Consider the following 19827-nt stretch of genomic DNA (forward strand, 5'->3'; position numbering starts at 1 on the left):
TTTCACTAAATACCTTAAAGCACATTTTGCAAATTACAAATTGTAGCAGGTGCTTCTCCAAAGTCTCTTGATAATAATTCTCTGGATGACACTATTTTCAGGTTTGCGCCATCAAATCGCAATAAAAATGCAATGTGGTTTCGTTGACTTTTCTAACAGAACGATATTTTATGCATTCAAGAACAAAGATACTTTCACTGCCAATGCATTTCTTCGAAAAGAGCGGCAATAAATGTCTCGGAACTATCGTCATTGTGAGAGTTGGTTCTAAGTTATCCGCTCTACTAACTCATCGGCTACAATTTTTAAATGCCAAGTGTTGCGTAACAAACGAGCAGAAAAGGGGTTAACCAAGGGGCCCGATTTTTGTTAGTCATATCATAAGACGCCAACAAACACAGGCAGCAAGGACAACATAGAGGAAATTACTTGTGCTTAATAAATGAAATAAAGAAGCGATATTTTACTATAAATGAAAGTGGATGAAAAAGGAAATTGCCGCAGGTGCGGTGCGAGCCCACAACCATCGCATTACGCGTGCGATGCTCTACCAACTGAGTTACAGCGGCGCCCTTTCTGCATCCACTTCCTTGGGTATTTATGTTTCCTAGTAGAACCCTGGGAGTGTTAGCAAGAGCCACCACTCACAAACCTCCACCCCAAAGATTTGTGAGTGGATGGCAGCTACCTTGGATTCGGGCGAATAACGAAATCAGCGGTGTCAGTGTGTATTGCTACAAGCAACGTTTAATGCTACAATGTTTATTGCTACAAGTAATAAGGGACACTTGCAGAGGGCATGTGATAGTCAGGCCAACGAGGTCACTCATGGGTTACTGCAGAAATAACTATCCAGCAGGGCCGAGGTCGGGGAGCTAGAGACTCCCCAGTGACGCTGTGCTATACCTTTTTACCTTTGCGAGGGGAATGTCCTCCTCGAGTGTTGTCGGATTCCTTTCCTAAAGTTCGGGTGGGGGTTAGGAGGGAGCACGCGTCGAGAGAGCGAAGGAGTACCGACAGAGGGCGTAGAGCACATTTCCTGTTTCTACGCCAACTCTCGACACGTCTGTTTAACGTGCGAACGCGACTGCCTTGAATACGCAGGATTGAATGGGCGCGTGTATCCCCACATCCACCTCTCCTTAAGAAGCCCCTCGTACGTTGAGGCTCTCAAGGTACGGCAGGCGCCTTCAACGTACTTTGAGGGCGTCCGTTTGCCTGAGTTCCCGCCAATATTGGCGACCCAGCAAGCATTGCAGACGCCAGCTTGAGCGTTGAGCTTGCAGTGATGTAGCCCTCAGCTCACGGATACTTGATGCCAACTCGACGGCGGCTAGTCTGTTGCCCTGCTCTGGCTTCCGAGGTGGGATCTTAGTACGAGCTCCAAGGTGCCTCTCTATGCCGCTCCCCTTGAGGCAGCTGTGCATCATCAACAATTTACAGCACAAAATAAACAACGCACTGGCCGTGATTAGTCTTCGGTCCATTTGCACACCACCTACTCACGCGTTGAACATTCTCGTCACATTCTCGTCCTAGCCTGTGGGGGTACTTGAAGACTGGAGTGCCGACTGTTATCAATACTCTGCGCTCCGATTTCACTAGTCGTTTATTTTTCCGGAAGAAACTACCAAAGTGCCAGCACGACGTGTCTGCGTGCTCACTCGGGTTTACGAATGTTCCTCGAAGTAGTCTGGCTACGCAACTAACAGTAAGATCATATCGGCCTGCTACGCAAATTGTAGCGCGGCTGCGAGCTTATCGTTGTATTCTGAGCGCTCTTTCTCACCGATCGCGGTAGAGGGAGTGTCTGATCTTCATCTTACTGCTCATCACGCGGCGCCTAGCTTTTAACCCATTAAAGACCAGCCTGACCATATGGTCACGTTAGTCTGCACAGTGTATTTCAATTAAGATTAACAAAACACCACAAAAATCGCCTTTGACGTGCGGTTTGACAGATTAGAGTTTCCTTTATAGATACCAAAGGGCAGCAGCTGTCAGTCGTTTTGTGGGAGCCCCTCGCAAAGGCAGGAATAAATGTAGCTCTGCGAGTAGCGTTGCCATGCATCGCTCCAAGGGGAAAGTGTGTGATTTTTTACTACTTGTTTAAGCAATAGTCTGATATCCTTACCTCCGTATTGCTCTTTGAATATGTGACCTTCGATGACCATTTGTGAAAGATTAATGTTTGATTTATCCATGAACGAGCGCGTTATCTTGCGTGTTGCCATATGGTCACGCTGGGCTACCTAACTTTTTATTTCTTTAACTGCATTCTCATCTCGTGCACGGCTGCTGGGGCGTTCTTGCAGTGGTTATTTCTTATTTTATTGTATGAATAGGTTGATGTTGGAAGAAATAGCGAAGCAGTCGTAGAGGAACATGACGACGTGTCAGTGATTTATGTCGAGCCGCCAGAGGCTAGCACCTATCCGCATGAAAACTCGGCCGATGAAGACTCAGGTGGGCTCATTGACATTCTAAGCAGGTGGTAGCTATTAGCCGGCGCTGAAACTGTTTTTTCTGACGGACGCCGCATTGGTGGATGTGACTCGGACGATGACGACCCCGGCGAGCAAGATGACAGAATATCAGAGGTTTCTTGTTTTGTAGTTGATGCGGCCATTCCGGCAAAATTATCCACTGCTTCTAAGTGGACGAAGGGTGATCTCCAGACAAGCCTTGGCATATTTCCCGACCCAAACTTCGCTGCTTACAGGGACTTTTCACCTGTTGAGTTGTTCGATTTTTTTTACAACGCCGTACTCGATGGGGGAGGTACTCGTATGTTGAGAAGCGAATCAAGGTGGCCCATCCAAACACTGTTGCTAAGTGCAAGATTTACAGGAGGTATGGACCAGATGCATGCAAATGCAGGCGCCTATAGGATTGCACTCCGTGGCAAAAGTGGCGGTGGCGGATTTTCACTTCACTTTGTGATGTATCTATCAGCAACGCTAGGGCGCTAAGTCGTAGCACAGGATTCAACGTCACGCAGGTGGAATTCCGCAGGCAAATTGCAGAAAGCTACCTGATTCGATGGGACAATAAGCCTAGAGGACCTGGTCAACGCAGAATACCAAAGACTGGTGATGTCCGTACACGGTATGACCAAGTGGCCCACTTTGTTGCACCAATAGCTAATGGCAAGAGGTGGAGGTGTGCATGAGATAATTGCAACAGCGCGGTGCACACACAATGCACAAAGTATGACGTCGGCATGTGTATTCCATTATTTAAACCATATCACACTAAATAAGTGCTCGACTATTCGCTACATATGTTTTTTGTGATGTTTCATGGCTTGAAATAAATGTTTCTAACTTCACGTACTTTGCTGTAGCGTAAGGGCCCAGTGTGACCATAGGGCCACGGGCTATATTTCAAAAACTAATCAGGCAAGAATAGTAATTTCTTGCATTTTAATTATTAGTATAAATGTAAGTTAAGATATGTCATTTATTTCAAGATAGTAAGAAAAAAAGAAACCGGTCCCTAATGGGTTAAGGTAGCATCCTGAAACTGGAGTTCAGGTGAACTAGGTGTGTTCAGGTGTACCGGCCTGCCAATCAGCTTTCTCATGTTCTTGAGTAAAGCAAGTAAACATTCTCTCACACTTGATACGACTCGTTCTACTTTGGCAACAGAGAGGCAGTGAACTGTTTGCTAGAATCGCTGAGAGTGTGCTGGCGTCGAAGCACCAAATCGCCCACTTTACAGCGATTGCTCCGATGCGAGCGGTCATACAGCCCATTCTGCTGTGCTCTAATAGCGTGAAGTTTACGGCGTGCTTTATGTAAAGCTTCCGTCATCTTGGCATGTACATGAGTCCTGTATAGCGCTCGTGCGGCGGCGAAACGGGCACACCGTCGCGATCCGCAAAATACCCTATCCATCGGATTCAGTAGCTCTCTCGCCAGCTTGACAGTAGAAGGCGCGTACCCAGTCAAGCAGTTCACTGTCGACCGCAATGCAATCATGAGCTATAGGAGATGGGTATGTCAGTCCTTATGCCTTTCAGGGAACAGTACAAGCATGTGTTTGATGTTGCCATTGACTCGTTCATTAGAGTCCTACTGAGCATGTTAGGTTGTCATTGTTTTGTGCTTATTGCCAAGTGCAGCGCATGAGAGAACACACACGTTCGCCGTAAAATAAGACGCAATGTCCGTTATGAACCTCTGAAGATAGCTAAACTTGGTGAAAATCTCCATCAACTTATCCATGATCACTCGTGCCGTCAGCTTGCGCAGGGCGAAAAGTTCTACTCATTTACTGAAGTGATCCGTAACCACCAGCAAGAACTTGTTCCTGCTCGGTGTAGTAAGATATGGTCCCATGGCATCACATGCCCCGATTTGCCAGGTAGCCTGGGTGTCATTAGATTGCATGAGGCCGGGCAGCCGCCTGTCTCGGGGCTACACGCTTTCGTACACATGGCACGAGTTGGCATAGCGAATCACGTCCTGTTTCATGCCTGGCCAGGTAGCGAAGTGACACAACCTAGAATAAGCCTTGGGGCCGCTTGCGTGCCCAGCGATGCACGAGTTATAAAAGTAGCGTAGCAGTGCTCCTGAACGCGCGCGCCATCACCACCTGAAACGCCGGTCGCATTATACTTATGCATGACGCCGTCGGAATTCAGCAGTTAAGAATCCAGCGCATTCACAGCATTACCACTGGTTCCCGAGCGCTCCGCACCGAAAGTAATACCACCTGCCTTCATGTGCACGGCGGCCATGTAACCCGGCTCCCGGAACCCGTCGCGCACTTCTCCACTAAAGGGGTTCTTCTGCTGAGCCTCGAACAGGTCCTTCATGCCTAAGATAACTCTTGTGCCGCGCACACACACACACACACACACACACACACACACACACACACACACACACACACACACACACACACACACACACACACACACACACACACACACACACACACACACACACACACACACACACACACACACACACACACACACACACACACACACACACACACACACACACACACACACACACACACACACACACACACACACACACACACACACACACACACACACACACACACACACACACACACACACACACACACACACACACACACACACACACACACACACACACACACACACACACACACACACACACACACACACACACACACACACACACACACACACACACACACACACACACACACACACACACACACACACACACACACACACACACACACACACACACACACACACACACACACACACACACACACACACACACACACACACACACACACACACACACACACACACACACACACACACACACACACACACACACACACACACACACACACACACACACACACACACACACACACACACACACACACACACACACACACACACACACACACACACACACACACACACACACACACACACACACACACACACACACACACACACACACACACACACACACACACACACACACACACACACACACACACACACACACACACACACACACACACACACACACACACACACACACACACACACACACACACACACACACACACACACACACACACACACACACACACACACACACACACACACACACACACACACACACACACACACACACACACACACACACACACACACACACACACACACACACACACACACACACACACACACACACACACACACACACACACACACACACACACACACACACACACACACACACACACACACACACACACACACACACACACACACACACACACACACACACACACACACACACACACACACACACACACACACACACACACACAGAAGCAAACGCACAGAAGCAAACGCACATGCACACACACACACACACACACACACACACGTACGCACACACGCACACACACAGACGCACACACACGCACGCACGCACTAATATTTGTCTGAAATCCTGTTTAACCACTAATAATAGGGGGAAGGAGTATGGCGGCGGCGCCTATGCACGTTACCGGCACTTCTGTTATAATTTGACCCGCCTCAGAGGTGCCAGCGCGGCTGCAGAAGCGGTTGGCGCGGATGCACGAGAGGAGCGGTAACCGATGCAGCGCTTGTGTCGGCGTAGTGTGGTGCCATATTGAAAAAAAAAGGATATATTATATGAGAAGATATGCAGCCTACGTATGCAGACCACATATGCAGGCTAAATGTTTCGCTGGTAATCCGGCCCTATATGAATGCTGCGACCACGCGAAGGTTTTTTGCTATGTCGAATGATTCCGCGATTATTTTAATTTTAGTTGAATATTATGTTTGGTGCATTTTTACATATTTTTCAGCATGTCCAGAAAATGAAGTCTCAGTGTTCTGCGATGGAGCTGCCCTGATCCCGCAAGTATACTGTGGAGGCGTAGGTCATGAGGAGAAGTATAAGTGCTCAAAAAAACAAAATGTAAGGTGTGGGTGTGGACCTGGTTACGCACGCGAACACGACCATCAATGCGTGCGTGTAGAGGATTGCAGTAAGTCACTCTCAAGCCTGCACTGAAAATTTTCGTATTTAGGCCACGTAGCTAGTAAAAATTCAGTAACTCTGCCAGCCTTACAATAACAAGCTCTGTGCAAACTCAAAATTGGTATGACTTTGCTCTTCAATCCTTGTCAGCAAATCTAGAGTGTTTAGAAAGGTTGTTGAACACTGTGAAGACCGAACACTAGCCTGCTGTAATAGAATTTTTTTCTCTTTTGGCCTGTCAGCTAAAACTTACCGTGTGTTTTGTTTTAATGGTAACAAATTTCATTGACATAGCCAGTGGCAAATAGCACGAATCTACTTGTACAGCTGGCATACCAAAGAAGTATTTTGGCACTTATACTGGCAATCTGTACTCCTTTTTGATGAATTTGAAAAATTTCAATAATAATTTGTCCACTAATTGCTTAATACCGCATACTGCAACCCATTAATTCAACCAACCAACTTCGCAAGCCACTTCCAATTAATAAAAAGAAATTGGAGAGGTGTACCACTTTTGATATAGGCACTATGAAATATGTCGAACAAATTTTAAAATAAATTAGATGATTTTAGGCGCCAAAACCACGATCTGATTATGAGATTATGAGGCTTACCATAGAGGGGGAGCCTGGATAATTTTTGACTACCTCGGTTTTTGTAACGCGCACCTAAATCGAAGTACACGAGTGTTCTTTTATTTTGCACTCATCGGCATGCGTTCGTCGAGGCCAAGGTTTGATCCCGAGACCTCGTACTTAGCAGCGCACCGAACTTGTCGGTAAAATACATTGTTGTTCCACTGATGCTTTTAAGAAGCCGTTTTTTTAAGATACTGAAGTTAAAAATTACAGGAACATGAATGCCTTTCATTGGAAAGTTTGGGAACGTTTACCTCGAAACTGGTGCTATTCTCAGTATTTGCTCAAGGGGGATATCATTAGAAAGGTTACCCGCCACAGTTCATCAATTGCAATATGTGGCATAAAGTACTTAGCTTAGCTTGTACATTTAAGTTTTCTTGTTAAGTTTGTAGTTTAACGTTCTTTCATATGGAGAGCGTAATTACTTTCCTCCGTCTGGATGTGCTTCGTTTCCAATTCCCCCCGAAGTTCGCTGGCGCTCACGTAAGCATTGACTGTGCGCGTCATGTTTCTGTTAAACCCTCACTTTCTATTCAGAGGGTCGATTAAGTGCCTAAGACGCCATGTCTTTCTCGTCGTAAGGGTGCCTTGCTGGACGTCGCACACTTGTAGCCAATTCTCCTTGTATAGCGCTGCCTCGTATTCTGCAGCCTGTTGAATTATTAGGGCCATGTGTTTCTGCAGCTTTCTGTAGTGCCCGTCTTTTCCACCTTCTTGTCAGGCTCCTGTACAGGACGAAGCAGGGACAAGGAACGCAAAGAAACGAGGACAAGCGCTTGTCCTTCTTTTTTCTTGCATTCGTTGTCCCTGCTTCGTGCTGCGCGAAACAACGTGAAATAGAAAATCAACCAGCCCGAACCATCACCCTTTTAAGCTCTTTAACGCTTTCCTTTATTGAAGGGTTTTTGTGTCATTTCTTTGTAAGGGAAATTTGGGTCGAGGTCTCCATGCAAACGGTCGCATTTTAATACGAGAACTGAGCCGCTAGGGGGTTTGTAGCACTTGTTCTTGAATCAAAATGGTTTATGTCATGTTAGTCATGTCATGTTAGTACAGTCAACATTGAAAGTTCTGCTAACAGAGTAATCTTGGGACTGGTGCCCCTAAAGATGGTGTTGCCGGTCCTGGTAGGTGTTTGGGGGTCGCTGAACAGGTTGTATTTGCCCAGCTTGTGGCAGGCTGAGATTTTGAACTGGCTTTGGTCGATGTTAACGAGAATCTCAGCCTCGATATATATATTGCACCTACATGATTCAGGTTAAACAAGTCAATGATAGAAGGAATACTAAGGCAAGGGCAGCAATTAGGCACCTCTGAACGTGTGGAAGAAAATAGTATCCACGAGAAAAAAGACCAGCTGTTATACCCTTTATCCACCGGTTGTCGTACAACCTAAAGAAAATTGCGCGGCGATATAACACTGACGTGGTTTCTCCAGCGTATAAAAAATAAATCGGCTTGTGCAGGAAAACAAGACCGGAGAAGAAAGAAAGTACCTCGAAGGATTTTGGTTGCGAGCTAGTTGGTAGGGGTCATTCATTTCAAACAGCGCTAAAAAAGAAACCATGGACAAGGAAGAACACAGGACCGAGTGCCAACATCTTTATTGTAGCCCGCACAAATGCATACTATTCGCTACGGGCTGAAAGAGAGAAAGAGAAAGCGAGTCATCGTCAATGAATTCCCGCTGCGCATGCGTCAAACGTAAAACTATACAAATCTAAGATGCATATTCTGGACACAATCGAAACTGATTAACTTCCAAGGAACTTAAGTTCCTTATCTCTTATAGTTGCTTATAAGCACAGATCAGGACCACACTAACATTTCTTTACACAACAATAGGACTCCCGTTCCAGATAATCAGTGTGCTTCCACTTTAAATAATTATTTTTGTTCTATGTTCACTACAGAAGATCAAGCTGATCTGCCAGATGCATCGGGGATGAACTACCATTACATGTCACCAATTGAAATAACTGTTGAAAGTGTCGCATGCCTGATAATAACCTCAAACTAACCACATCCTGTGGCGTTGACGACATTATTTCAAAAATTCTGAAAAACACCGTCATAATATCTGGTAAAATTCTGTCTCACATCTTCAGGCAATCTTTAGGAACTTGACAGCTGCCCTCAGATTGGAAGATAGCAAAGGTCATACCCAAATTTAAGTCACGTAATAGAGAGGCGCCGGAAAACTACCGTCCAACACCATTAACATCTGTATGCTGTAAAGTGCTAGAGCATGTAATTGCATCAAACGTATACAGTCACTTCGAAGTCAACACATTTTTCTATTCTAACCAACACGGATTTTGGAGGAACTTCTCTCGTGAAGCGCAATTACTATAGTTAACAACTGATTTGCATACTAACATGGAAGAGGATCTCCAACTGATTGAGCTTTTCTAGACTTCTCAAAAGCGTTTGACCTCGTAGCACATAGGCATTGGATTTTGAAATTATTTGCTCTTAAATTAGATTCTCTTACACTAACATGGATTCGCAATTTCCTTTTTAATCGTCAGCAATCCTCAGCAGTTATTAATTTTTCCTCTCCTCTTTCGCACGCTACTTTGGGTGCACGACAAGGCAGGGTTCATGGGCTATTACTGTTTCTAATATACAATAATGACTTGCCCAATAACATTTCCTCACACGTGCAGATTATCGCAGACGACTGCACTCTTCACCGTTCCATCAAACGTTCCGATGATCATGCAATCCTCCAAAAAGATGTTGAACTTATTTCTCTTTTGTGTCAGACTTGGCTAATGAAGCTTAACGTGTCCAAGCATAAAATTATCACTTTCAGCCGCAAGCAAGCTAATTTACGTTTCTTTATCACATAAGTAACATCACTGTCTTGCACAACACTCAATATAAGTACCTTGGTGCTCGTCTAATTTCAACTCTTTCGTGGTCAACGCGCATTGCATACATATGCTCGAATGCTCCGAGATCAGTAGGGTATATAAGACGCAAGTTGCATAATTCTACTACATTCGTTAATTTGCTTATCTAATATTCGTTCGACCTCAGCTTGAGTACGCCGCATCCGTCCCGTCTCCCCATCAGACATACTTGATCGAAAAACACGAATCTATTCAGAATGGGGCTCCGATTTTTACTTCACGTGGCTATCACTTTAAAAAAAGCACAACACAAACTCGATCTCGCACTACGGCCCTTGCTTGATCGTTGCGAAATATCCCTGCTACCATTATTTCATAAGTATGTCCGTAATGCAGCACCATCACTCCTGCCTCTTGAAACTCCTTATTACAGGTCACACCAGCTGTACAATCAGTTTATTTTCATGCGCATCAATGGAAAGACTAAGTCTACTCCGCTCTTCCAACTACTACTCCAACTACTCCGCTCTTCCAAGAGCCATTCGGCTTTGGAACAATCTTCCTACCGTCATCACTTATGAGAGTGACCAGAAAAAATTCCGGCATCTTCTAGCTACGTATTTTTGAAGCTCTACATAAGCTAACGTGTTATTTTTTTTTCTTGAGTTTCCGTTATATTGTGCTCCTACCCCTTAAATACTGTTTTATTATAGCCAAATATTGTACTGCTCGCTCTGTCATTTTTTTTTATACTTTACTTTGTGAAGATTTCATTTTCCCGTTCAAAAGCATTCCGTTTGTATTTTGTGCAATTTTTAACGCCGCATTACTGCATGCTAGCACATTTCTTACACTGCATTTTTTCTATATGTATTCACATATCTATTCTCATTATTGTGTAATCTTTGAGTGAACTCTCCCCCCTTACACAATTCCTCTAGGGACTGGTAAGGTTTCCCTAAATAAATAAACAAACAAATAAATAACTAAATAAATAAATACACAAAAAAAATAAATAAATAAATATATATCACAAATAACTATAGAAGGGGCGCTTACCCAAGTGGCTTACCCAAGTAACTGACCAATTGAAAAGGCCTCGAAGATTTCCCTGGCCTAGCTGATCGCTGTATCTTCTCATCACACGTGTATCTTAAGGGCGGGTTGAGCAGCCACACTATGCGCAATGAACGGCTAGATTACTACCAGCCTTAACATTGACACAGTACGCATGCTCACGTAAAGACTGATTAAGGCAGCTGCCACTTTGCCCTATGTAAGAGCAGGCTCGGGTAACGGCACTGGGTAATAGCTTACTGATATGTTGGCACCCCAGACAACACAAAACATCTAGTGGATGTTTCGGAAAGTTCTGAACATTCTAGCTTTTTTCTGGCACGTAGTAGGATGTCTACAGCACCATGCTCCCTATATATGGATTTTAAGCACTATTGCTGAACTTATGACAAACTTAGCCTACATCGGAGTAACAACCCCAGCAAGATATCCTCAGAGTCTTGCTTCCACGTGTGATTTTGGGAGCTTCAATTTTGTCGTAACGAAATTGAGTATAACCAAAATGAAATGCAAATGGCACATTGCAAGCAACATTTATATCTAGACTAAGTTGTTTCAAACAGCGTTATTATTATTATTATTATGAATATTATTATTATTATTATTATTATTATTATTATTATTATTATTATTATTATTATTATTATTGGTCGTGGTGCCCAAAGCCAGCCTGCCACCGAGGATTCTCTTGAAACAGCAAAAGCAGATATGCAAGGCTCTGCTAATGGAAGTGCATGGTGGTGCTACGCCGCAGGTATATATATATAAATATATATATATATACCTTTCGTCGCAGAATATTCGAGGCGCGTACACGATCCAGACGCATCTAGGGGCGCAGTGCGCATCGCTGCGCGTCAACAGAATACTGATAACACGTCTCAACGGCACAGCAGAAATAGGCGCACGTTAGGTAACCCACCCTCCCCCGTCAGAAAGGACGGTACCGATGTTGAAAAACTAAATCGCAGTTTCGCCCGAAAGGGGAAGCACCGATTGCGACAGCAAAATACTCGATAGTTGTACAAATTAAGCCTAGTAGTTTTAGTGCCGTAAAATCTTGTAAGCATTCGCTTACTATCTACATTAACAATGATACAACAAGTAAGCGTGACTGAACGAGGAGGTAGGAAGAAACAGACATACAGAGACAGCGCTGTCTTTGTGTGTCTGCTTCTTTCTACGTCCTTGTAAAGTCGCGCTTACACATTCTATGATCGATTAAAACGAACTGGCCTGCCAACGTGTTTTAACTAAATTAACCAGCACTGTCTCACTCGCGCACCGGGAAAGATCAAGAGATCTCGCTCGATGAGAGCGGAAACTCGCTGTCGAAATTCCAGAGCAATGAATCGCGGCAGCAGCAAGCGAATTTACCTTCATGTATCTCTCACTTCAACGTGAACGAAACGTCGAAAGCACAGCCTAAACGATGCTACCGGCACTACGCACATATGGAAACCTCGCAGATAGCTTTGATGATGAGGCCCGCGCGGGCGCGCACATTGGCCACGTCGCAGATTGCTTTCAAGAGACACGAGCGCCGACAACGCGTCCCCACGGCGTCTGCCAAAAGCGTCTACTACGGCGTCCACGTGGCCAAAGCCGTAGTTGACGCCGTGTTTGCCTCCAATGTGTACACAGAAAATGACGAGGAGGAAATCGAGGCACCCTAGCACCCGCCGGAGAAGAACACCCCTCCTTCCTCGCTTGATCTCCCTGCCTCTCGCGCGACAGGAGAGGCCACGCATCCAGCCCGCGTTCGCCGGCTGACCCTCACGCGATTTCACTCGCACATGAAACATGCGGCGCTCGGTGGCCGTCTTATCGGGCTTTGACTCTATACGGAATGTCACGGCGACGCCGACGTCAAAAGTAAAAATGTGCCTGGGGTGTCCATATAATTGCTATTTCAATAAAACCCTAAGATAAAAGGAACAAACCAAGAAAATTTAAAGGAAGGAATTAAACATGGAATACAAAAAAAATTGGCCGTTAGTCCGCTAACACTGAAAAAACATGTTGAGTCGCTCGACGTGGACTACTTCAGGTCGCGCGAGACGTTGTTTGGATTGTGTAACTCCGTCGTGTTCAATGCGCAGACTAGCAGCTCGAGTCGTCGAGTTATCTTATAGGGTCCGAAATAACGGCGCAGGAGTTGCTCACCAATACCGCGGCGCAGAATCGGTGTCCACACAATAACGCGGTAAGCGGGTGCATACTATTGGTCTCGTCGTTGTAGGTTGTAGAGTCGGGCGTCGCCATGTTGCTGCTTTTTGATACACATTCAGGCTAGCTGGTAAGTTTCCTCGGTGCGTTGATGGAAGGCCGCAGTGTCTGCATGGCTGTTTTTGTCATTGATGTGAGGCAACATTTCATCCAGCAGAGTGGCGCCTCGGCGGCGCAAGCATGCTTGAACGGCGTGATCTGTGTTGTTTCCTGTGGTGTGGTGTTGTTCGCGAACGGCACGTAAGGAAGGACTTCGTGCGGTCTTGTGCCCGATGTAGACGTACGTACATGGCGAGCATAGTGGTGAGAGTTGTAATTAACGCTGCGTGAGGGCATTCGTCTGCGGGTGGTACGCTGTGGTGCGCCTATGGCTGGTGTGGCTCGAGCGCAGGATTTGCTCCGTGAGTTCTGTTGTGAATGTCGTACCTCTGTCGGTGATAGGGGCCATGGGTGCACAATGATGAAGATCAGTGTTCGTTTCAAAGAACCTGGTGACCGCTATTGCACTTCCTGATGGTAATTCCGTTGCCTCGGCGTAGTGAATCAGGTAGTCCATTGTGACCACTAACCACTTGTTCTCGCAAGTCGGTGACGGGAAGGGGCCAAGCAGATTCATCCGTATTTGCTGGAATGGTTTACATGGAGGTCGGGGAGTTCCAGGGTGCCGGACAGCCTTGTATGTGGTGTTCGCCGACGGTGAAAATCTCAGCAGGTTGTCGCGTAATCTGCAACACCCGCGTTCAGGCCAGGTCAATAGTACTTTTCTTGGATTCTTCGCAATGTTCTAGTGAATCTCTGATGCCCTGCTGTCGGCTCGTCGTGAGAAGGTGGTAAAACCTCTTGCCGTAGATTGATTAGCAGGATGACCAGGTTTCCTTTCGCAGCTTTCTTCACAAGCACGTTGTCGCGCAGGCACAGCGACGAAAGCGCGCACCTGAATGCCTTTGGGGACGAATCGGTCTTGCCTTCAAAGTGTTAAGGAGAGAGCGTAGATCGGAATCGGCGCGTTGATCTTGTGCGAAGGTTTCGAAGTTTATGGGCCCAAGAAAGGCACCGTTGTCATCGTCACATGGCGGGGCGGAATCAAAAGGGGCTCTCAAAAGGCAGTCGGTGTCTGTGGGCTTACGGCCTAACTTATGAACGACGGTGACGTCGACCTCCTGTAGTCACAGGTTTCAACGAGCGAGGCGATCTGACGGGTCTTCCCGGTTACCGAGCCAGCACAAAGCGTAGCAATCACTGACGACATTGAACTGCTCCCGGTAAAGACAGGCCTAAAATTTTGTGACTGGCCAAGCGACAGCGAGGCATTCCTTTCTGGTCGTCGAAGAGTTGAATTCGGCGTTTGACAGAGAACTACTTGCGATGCGATGGCTCGCTGGAGGCCGTTCTTCTTTTTAAGCAACCTCGCGCCAAGTCCCGCGCCGCTTGCATCTGTGTGGATTTTGGTGTCAGAGCCAAGTGGCCGACTAGTATCGGTGACTGCAAGAGTCTTTGAAGTTCGCGAAAAGCGTGTTCTTGGGGCTTCTTTCATGCAAACTGAACGTCGGCTTTTATGAGGCGAGTAAGAGGTTCGGCGATACGTGAGAGATCTCGAACAACAAATCAGTTATATGCAGACAGTCCGATGAGCCTGCGGGCAGCTTTCTAATCACTGGGCACTGCGAAACTTTCAATTGCTGCAGCTTTCATGCGGTCCAGGAATGTGCCTTACCGATTAACTATATTCCGTTCCATACATAGCAGTCAATGCTGTGGAGGCTTGAGTGACTTTTTGCAGTGGATTTGTTTGCACTTGGGTATTAGTTCGATGTTTTAAGCATGAAATGCTTTTAGCCTCTGTTTTCGCGATCATGAAGTGAGCTTGAGCCAAAAGCCAGAGCACTCAAACCGGGCACTCAAACGACAAAATTTGGGCAAGTTGCGAGAAAAAAACGGGATCATCCGGGCCGCCAGTCAAGACCACATTACGTACAATATAGTTACGTCCCAAACAACGTACGATAATATTGCTTCCGAGTTGATACACAACTTAGTTGCCAATATATTTCGAACTGTAACTTCTAGTACACTGAAGTTTTATTTGTCATTTCCAATAGCGAGGTTGAAAAGGCAGATACAGGGCACTCTACACTTGATTGCCATCTTTTAGCGCAGAGAAAGAATTGCCTTCGCTGTTTTGAAAACCAGCGGTCCGTAAGGTCCGCGGCGCGTCTGGTGCGACGGCCACACCGGTAGCGCCGGCCGCATTGAAGCTGGTAGCATCCGGCGTGCCGTGGGAGGCTGTTTTACCGAGGCGAGACTTGTAATGAGGCTCTGTCTGTAACAGGGAACTGTTGCGTTCATACGAATCCGTACACATTCTGGATTCGTACGGTGAGGTGATGGGGTGCGTGCCGTCTCGAACATGCACTACACGTAATTTTCATGTCACGTCACACCAGCCACTTCTGCCGGATGTCGGCCATTGCCAGGTCCTGAAGCTGGACTAGACTGGCTGGGCTCGCTGCCATACGGGTTCGTTCGCTGCTCTATTCCACGCAACACGATGGCACACGTCAATCGGTATGAGCTTTGCCGCTCGTATTTCGACGAGCTTGTGTGGCCTGCACGGGCTTAGTACGAATCCAAGGTGGAAATATGCTACGGCATGAACCCTTAAAAACTACGCATTGGGACGGACTCTGCTCCCGATACCGAGTTGCTGCCAAGTACAACGCACGTTGATATCATCAATTGCCTAGCGTTGTCAAACAGATGCGTCTGTTCAGCATATGAAGGCATAGAAGTCTCTTGAGGCCTATAAGTATTTCACATGTGGACGTGTGAAAAGTGTGACTGCCATGCGAGTTCAATCGAAGCGCGTCGTCGTTCTGAGTGAGGTGATCTTGCTTAACTTCGAAGCATGTATGCGTGGTAGCGCGCGTTTTTGTGTCCGTATTCGCAATAATTGAAAATGTCTTGATTTCTACTCTAATATTTGTGGCTAATGTGCCACCCACAGGATGCACCACACTACATGGTCGCTTTGTTTCGAACGGCAGATGCAAGTTCGTGTATGTAGGGTACGTGCGAGTGCATAATTATTACAATTTAAGGAAATTAAGCTATCGGCAGACGCTTACAGCCTCACACTAAATGCTTAAATGCACTGTAGCCTTAACTTATCGGAAAAATTGGTAGTAGGTTGTTACACGGGCTGATCATGCAGCTGGTCAACTAGTCATGCCGTGGAGTCCCGCATGCCAGCGGCCTGAAATGTCTGAGAGAGTATGCACGCGCATGCTTCATCAGCTGGTAACATTACCAGGCAACTTGGTCGTGAGGCACTGGTATACAGTATTTTTTCCCCAAGGACACGTATCCCGTAAACTATTGCGGGCGATGGAATGTTTCTGCATTTTGTTCAAATCGAAATTTAACCTCCCGGCCCGGAATCGTACTAGCCATCTTCAGATCAGTGTCAGCATCTATTTACTGGTCACTTTTTTTCAGGTCACCCATTCAGAACGGTAAAGGAAGGCACCACTAAGGGAGGCTATGCGAGGCAGCCATCATGACAGCGAAGTTAACTTGCATGACAGGTGCGGGCGAAGCCTCTCTCACATTGGTGCTACCTTGTTCGCTGTGTAGACGGCAGTAGGTCTCAGAGACTACCAAGTGTGCATAGATAAAAAAGAACATGTGGCTTGCTGCACACAGCTCGGGGGCCGGCAGCAAGATGATCAGAGAGAGTGACTTTTCATGATCAAACAAAAAGAAGCAGCGCATGAACAATATTCACCTGAATCCAGGCGGTGAGTGTATACTTGAAGGCCTGCCACAAGCGTTACCATCTGTGCCACCCCCAACAGTGGAATCGTTGAAGGTATTTCACAGTAAAAGATGCTGGTGCTACACCAGCGTTCTTCATGTTGTACCCACAGTACAGCCCCATGTTTGAGCTACCGTAGAGAAGAGACCTTATTCTCTTTCGTGGTTTCTCGTGCTTAGAAGCACAGTCGGGAGACCTGCCCACTCTGACCCTCCGCAGTGAGAAAGCTGTTGCCGAGCTTTCAATGAACGAAGAGACAGTGATGAGAATTGAGGACTGCACGGGGAGAAATCGAAATTTGCAAAATCGTACGCCTATCATGCACGCAGGATTACAGCTTCGGTCATGAGAAATGTATGCTTCAAAAATGTGAATGAACCACCAATGAGTTTACTAAAAAATAGGCTATCCAGAGCAACACACTTTTTCCACTCCAGCCACAGCGTGGAGATTAGACGATGAGGCTGCTACAATTGCAAGCTACGCTAAGCAAATTAGAAACAACCGCGCAGACATTACCCATCAAAAGACTGACTGGAGTTTTTGAACTGTGGAATACCCGTACATGACAGATAGTGCAGCCAGTTCTGCTTGTTGCACGTGCTGCGAAATGGGCATTGGGAAAGTGAAATGACCCTAATAACTCTGTCTGATACCTCCTGCACGATACCAGGAGTTTTGAAGGACCGCAACTTCTGCTTGTAAGAAATTGATAACTGCCTGCGTTTAAAGCGGCTGGACTCCTTTTTTTTTTTTTTTCATGTGCAAACGCAAATGGCAGTGTGCGGCATTCCATACTGTGCTTTTGTTGTATGGACTCCGTTGTCAGTATTGATAGAAAGGGTGGAGAGAGACGATTGCACTTTTTCAGAACCTCGTCCCAACAGCATTACATTTTTTACTCGTGCAATCCTGCTAGCACTTTTCGCACAACGTTTCTAAAAAAAAAGGTCTAAAAAAGCCAACACTTGACGCCAACATCTTTTGCTACTGCGAAGGCCGAGATGCAGGGAAAAAGCTTGCATGTTCTGGGCCACATTGCAAATATGGGTGGTTTCATTACATTTGGCTGGGTATTAAGCGAGCCCCAAAGGGCAAAAAAATGGTTCTGCCAAGACTGTTTTCCAAACAAGGATAATGGCTCACAGTGAGCTGTTTGCCTTGTTTCTGTAATCATGTTTCAAGCTGCAGAGCTGGGTACCTGCCATATTGTACTGTCAATAAACATAGCATATACTTCAAGCAGTGCTTCATGTAACATACCATTGCAGCCGAAAACGCCTAAACGAGCATGGTACCACTTGCCCTTTTTTATACATCTCCTGGGCAAAAACACGGTTAGGTTCAGCTTTCAGCTAGTTAGTACAATTAGTTCATAACAAAGATCAATAAAAACGTTGCCCTGCAGGTATTGATATATGTGCAAGCGGCAAATGTTTGTTAGACTAGATTTTAAATTTCTAATTATGCTTGTTCCATGCTTTAACTTCTAGTTATTTTGTAGAGCTTGCAGTTCTCTCAAGCATGCAGCTCATTTTCCTTTATTCTCTAACGCAGTTTTTAAAACACGTGAAAAACTAGAAAACAAAGGAAGAAAATTTTACCCCTTTAAAATGAGTTCACATGTACACAGAGAAACACTGATGAGACACCAAAAGCAAGGCATGCAGTACTTACAAAACAGTATACACTTGTCTCATTTAGAACACTTTGAAGATAGCCATTTTCAGCCCACTATTATTGAATAGATAAAATGGGTACACATTTAAAGAAAGAGAAGCTCTAATGAGACTTCAAACAACGCATGCGATACTCAGAAAACAGTAGACTTGCGTCGGTTTGAGAGCACTGTCCATTTTCCGTTCATAATGGGTCATCGTTGAGATATTACCATTTTCCGTTCATAATGGACAATATATATAATTATATGAACATACCACTGTGCTTACTGCTGCAACGGCAACCCACCAGAAATAAAAACAGCTCAGTTCGTGAAGCAGTGCGAAGTGGTGCTAATAACGTGCATTCTGTGATTGTTGGAAAGGAGAGAGTACCTGAAATGTTAAGCCGGAATGACGCTGTATATGAAGGCACGCCTAATTTCAATAAGGCAGAAACGTCAGCTGGTTCACTGCGAATACGTTTGCATTTGATATTGAACACATAGAAAAACAATATTATTTGTCTGTAGCCTAAGCACTCATGTAGCCACACTTCATGAGAATGTTTTTAGCGTAACCTTACAAGCACATAGCAGGGCTTCATGATCAAGGCATAATCAATAGCCACAGGATTAAACATAGGTACTCAAAGAGCAGTAACCAGAACATTATTACAGACAAAGACTATAAAGGAACGGAAGCTGATTGTCCGCAGCTTCAAAAATTCAAGAGGATACTTGCTGGTGTGCAGGTACAATGGATGGGCAGATGTTTGCGAGGGCACAGCACACCAACACAATTTTCTCTAGTGGAGAGAACCTGTCAATTGGCTGTACAGCTTCATAATGGGGCACTTATTCCGTACCAAACCAATCACCCGTTTCACATGAATGAATACATTGGCAAGGTGTCTAGTGATTTCCACTCTTAAGCAGTAGACTGCATTTCACCTTTAGTGAATGCAGGAAGGTGCAGTTTAGCGCAGTAGAGTCCTAA

General features: G+C 45.7%; 1 protein-coding gene across 2 annotated transcripts in view; it reads left to right on the forward strand.

Annotated features, from left to right (window-relative positions):
• Positions 1–19827, forward strand: part of LOC129384356 (uncharacterized) — a 121823-nt gene that overhangs the window by 11649 nt on the left and 90347 nt on the right. For both annotated transcript variants that reach the window (XM_055069738.1, XM_055069739.1), the window contains exon 3: positions 6373–6555. In XM_055069738.1, the coding sequence (XP_054925713.1) occupies positions 6373–6555 (183 nt within the window). The remainder of the gene's footprint in view (positions 1–6372; positions 6556–19827) is intronic.

The sequence above is a fragment of the Dermacentor andersoni genome, chromosome 8 (assembly GCF_023375885.2).
Source record: "Dermacentor andersoni chromosome 8, qqDerAnde1_hic_scaffold, whole genome shotgun sequence".
NCBI lineage: Eukaryota > Metazoa > Arthropoda > Arachnida > Ixodida > Ixodidae > Dermacentor > Dermacentor andersoni.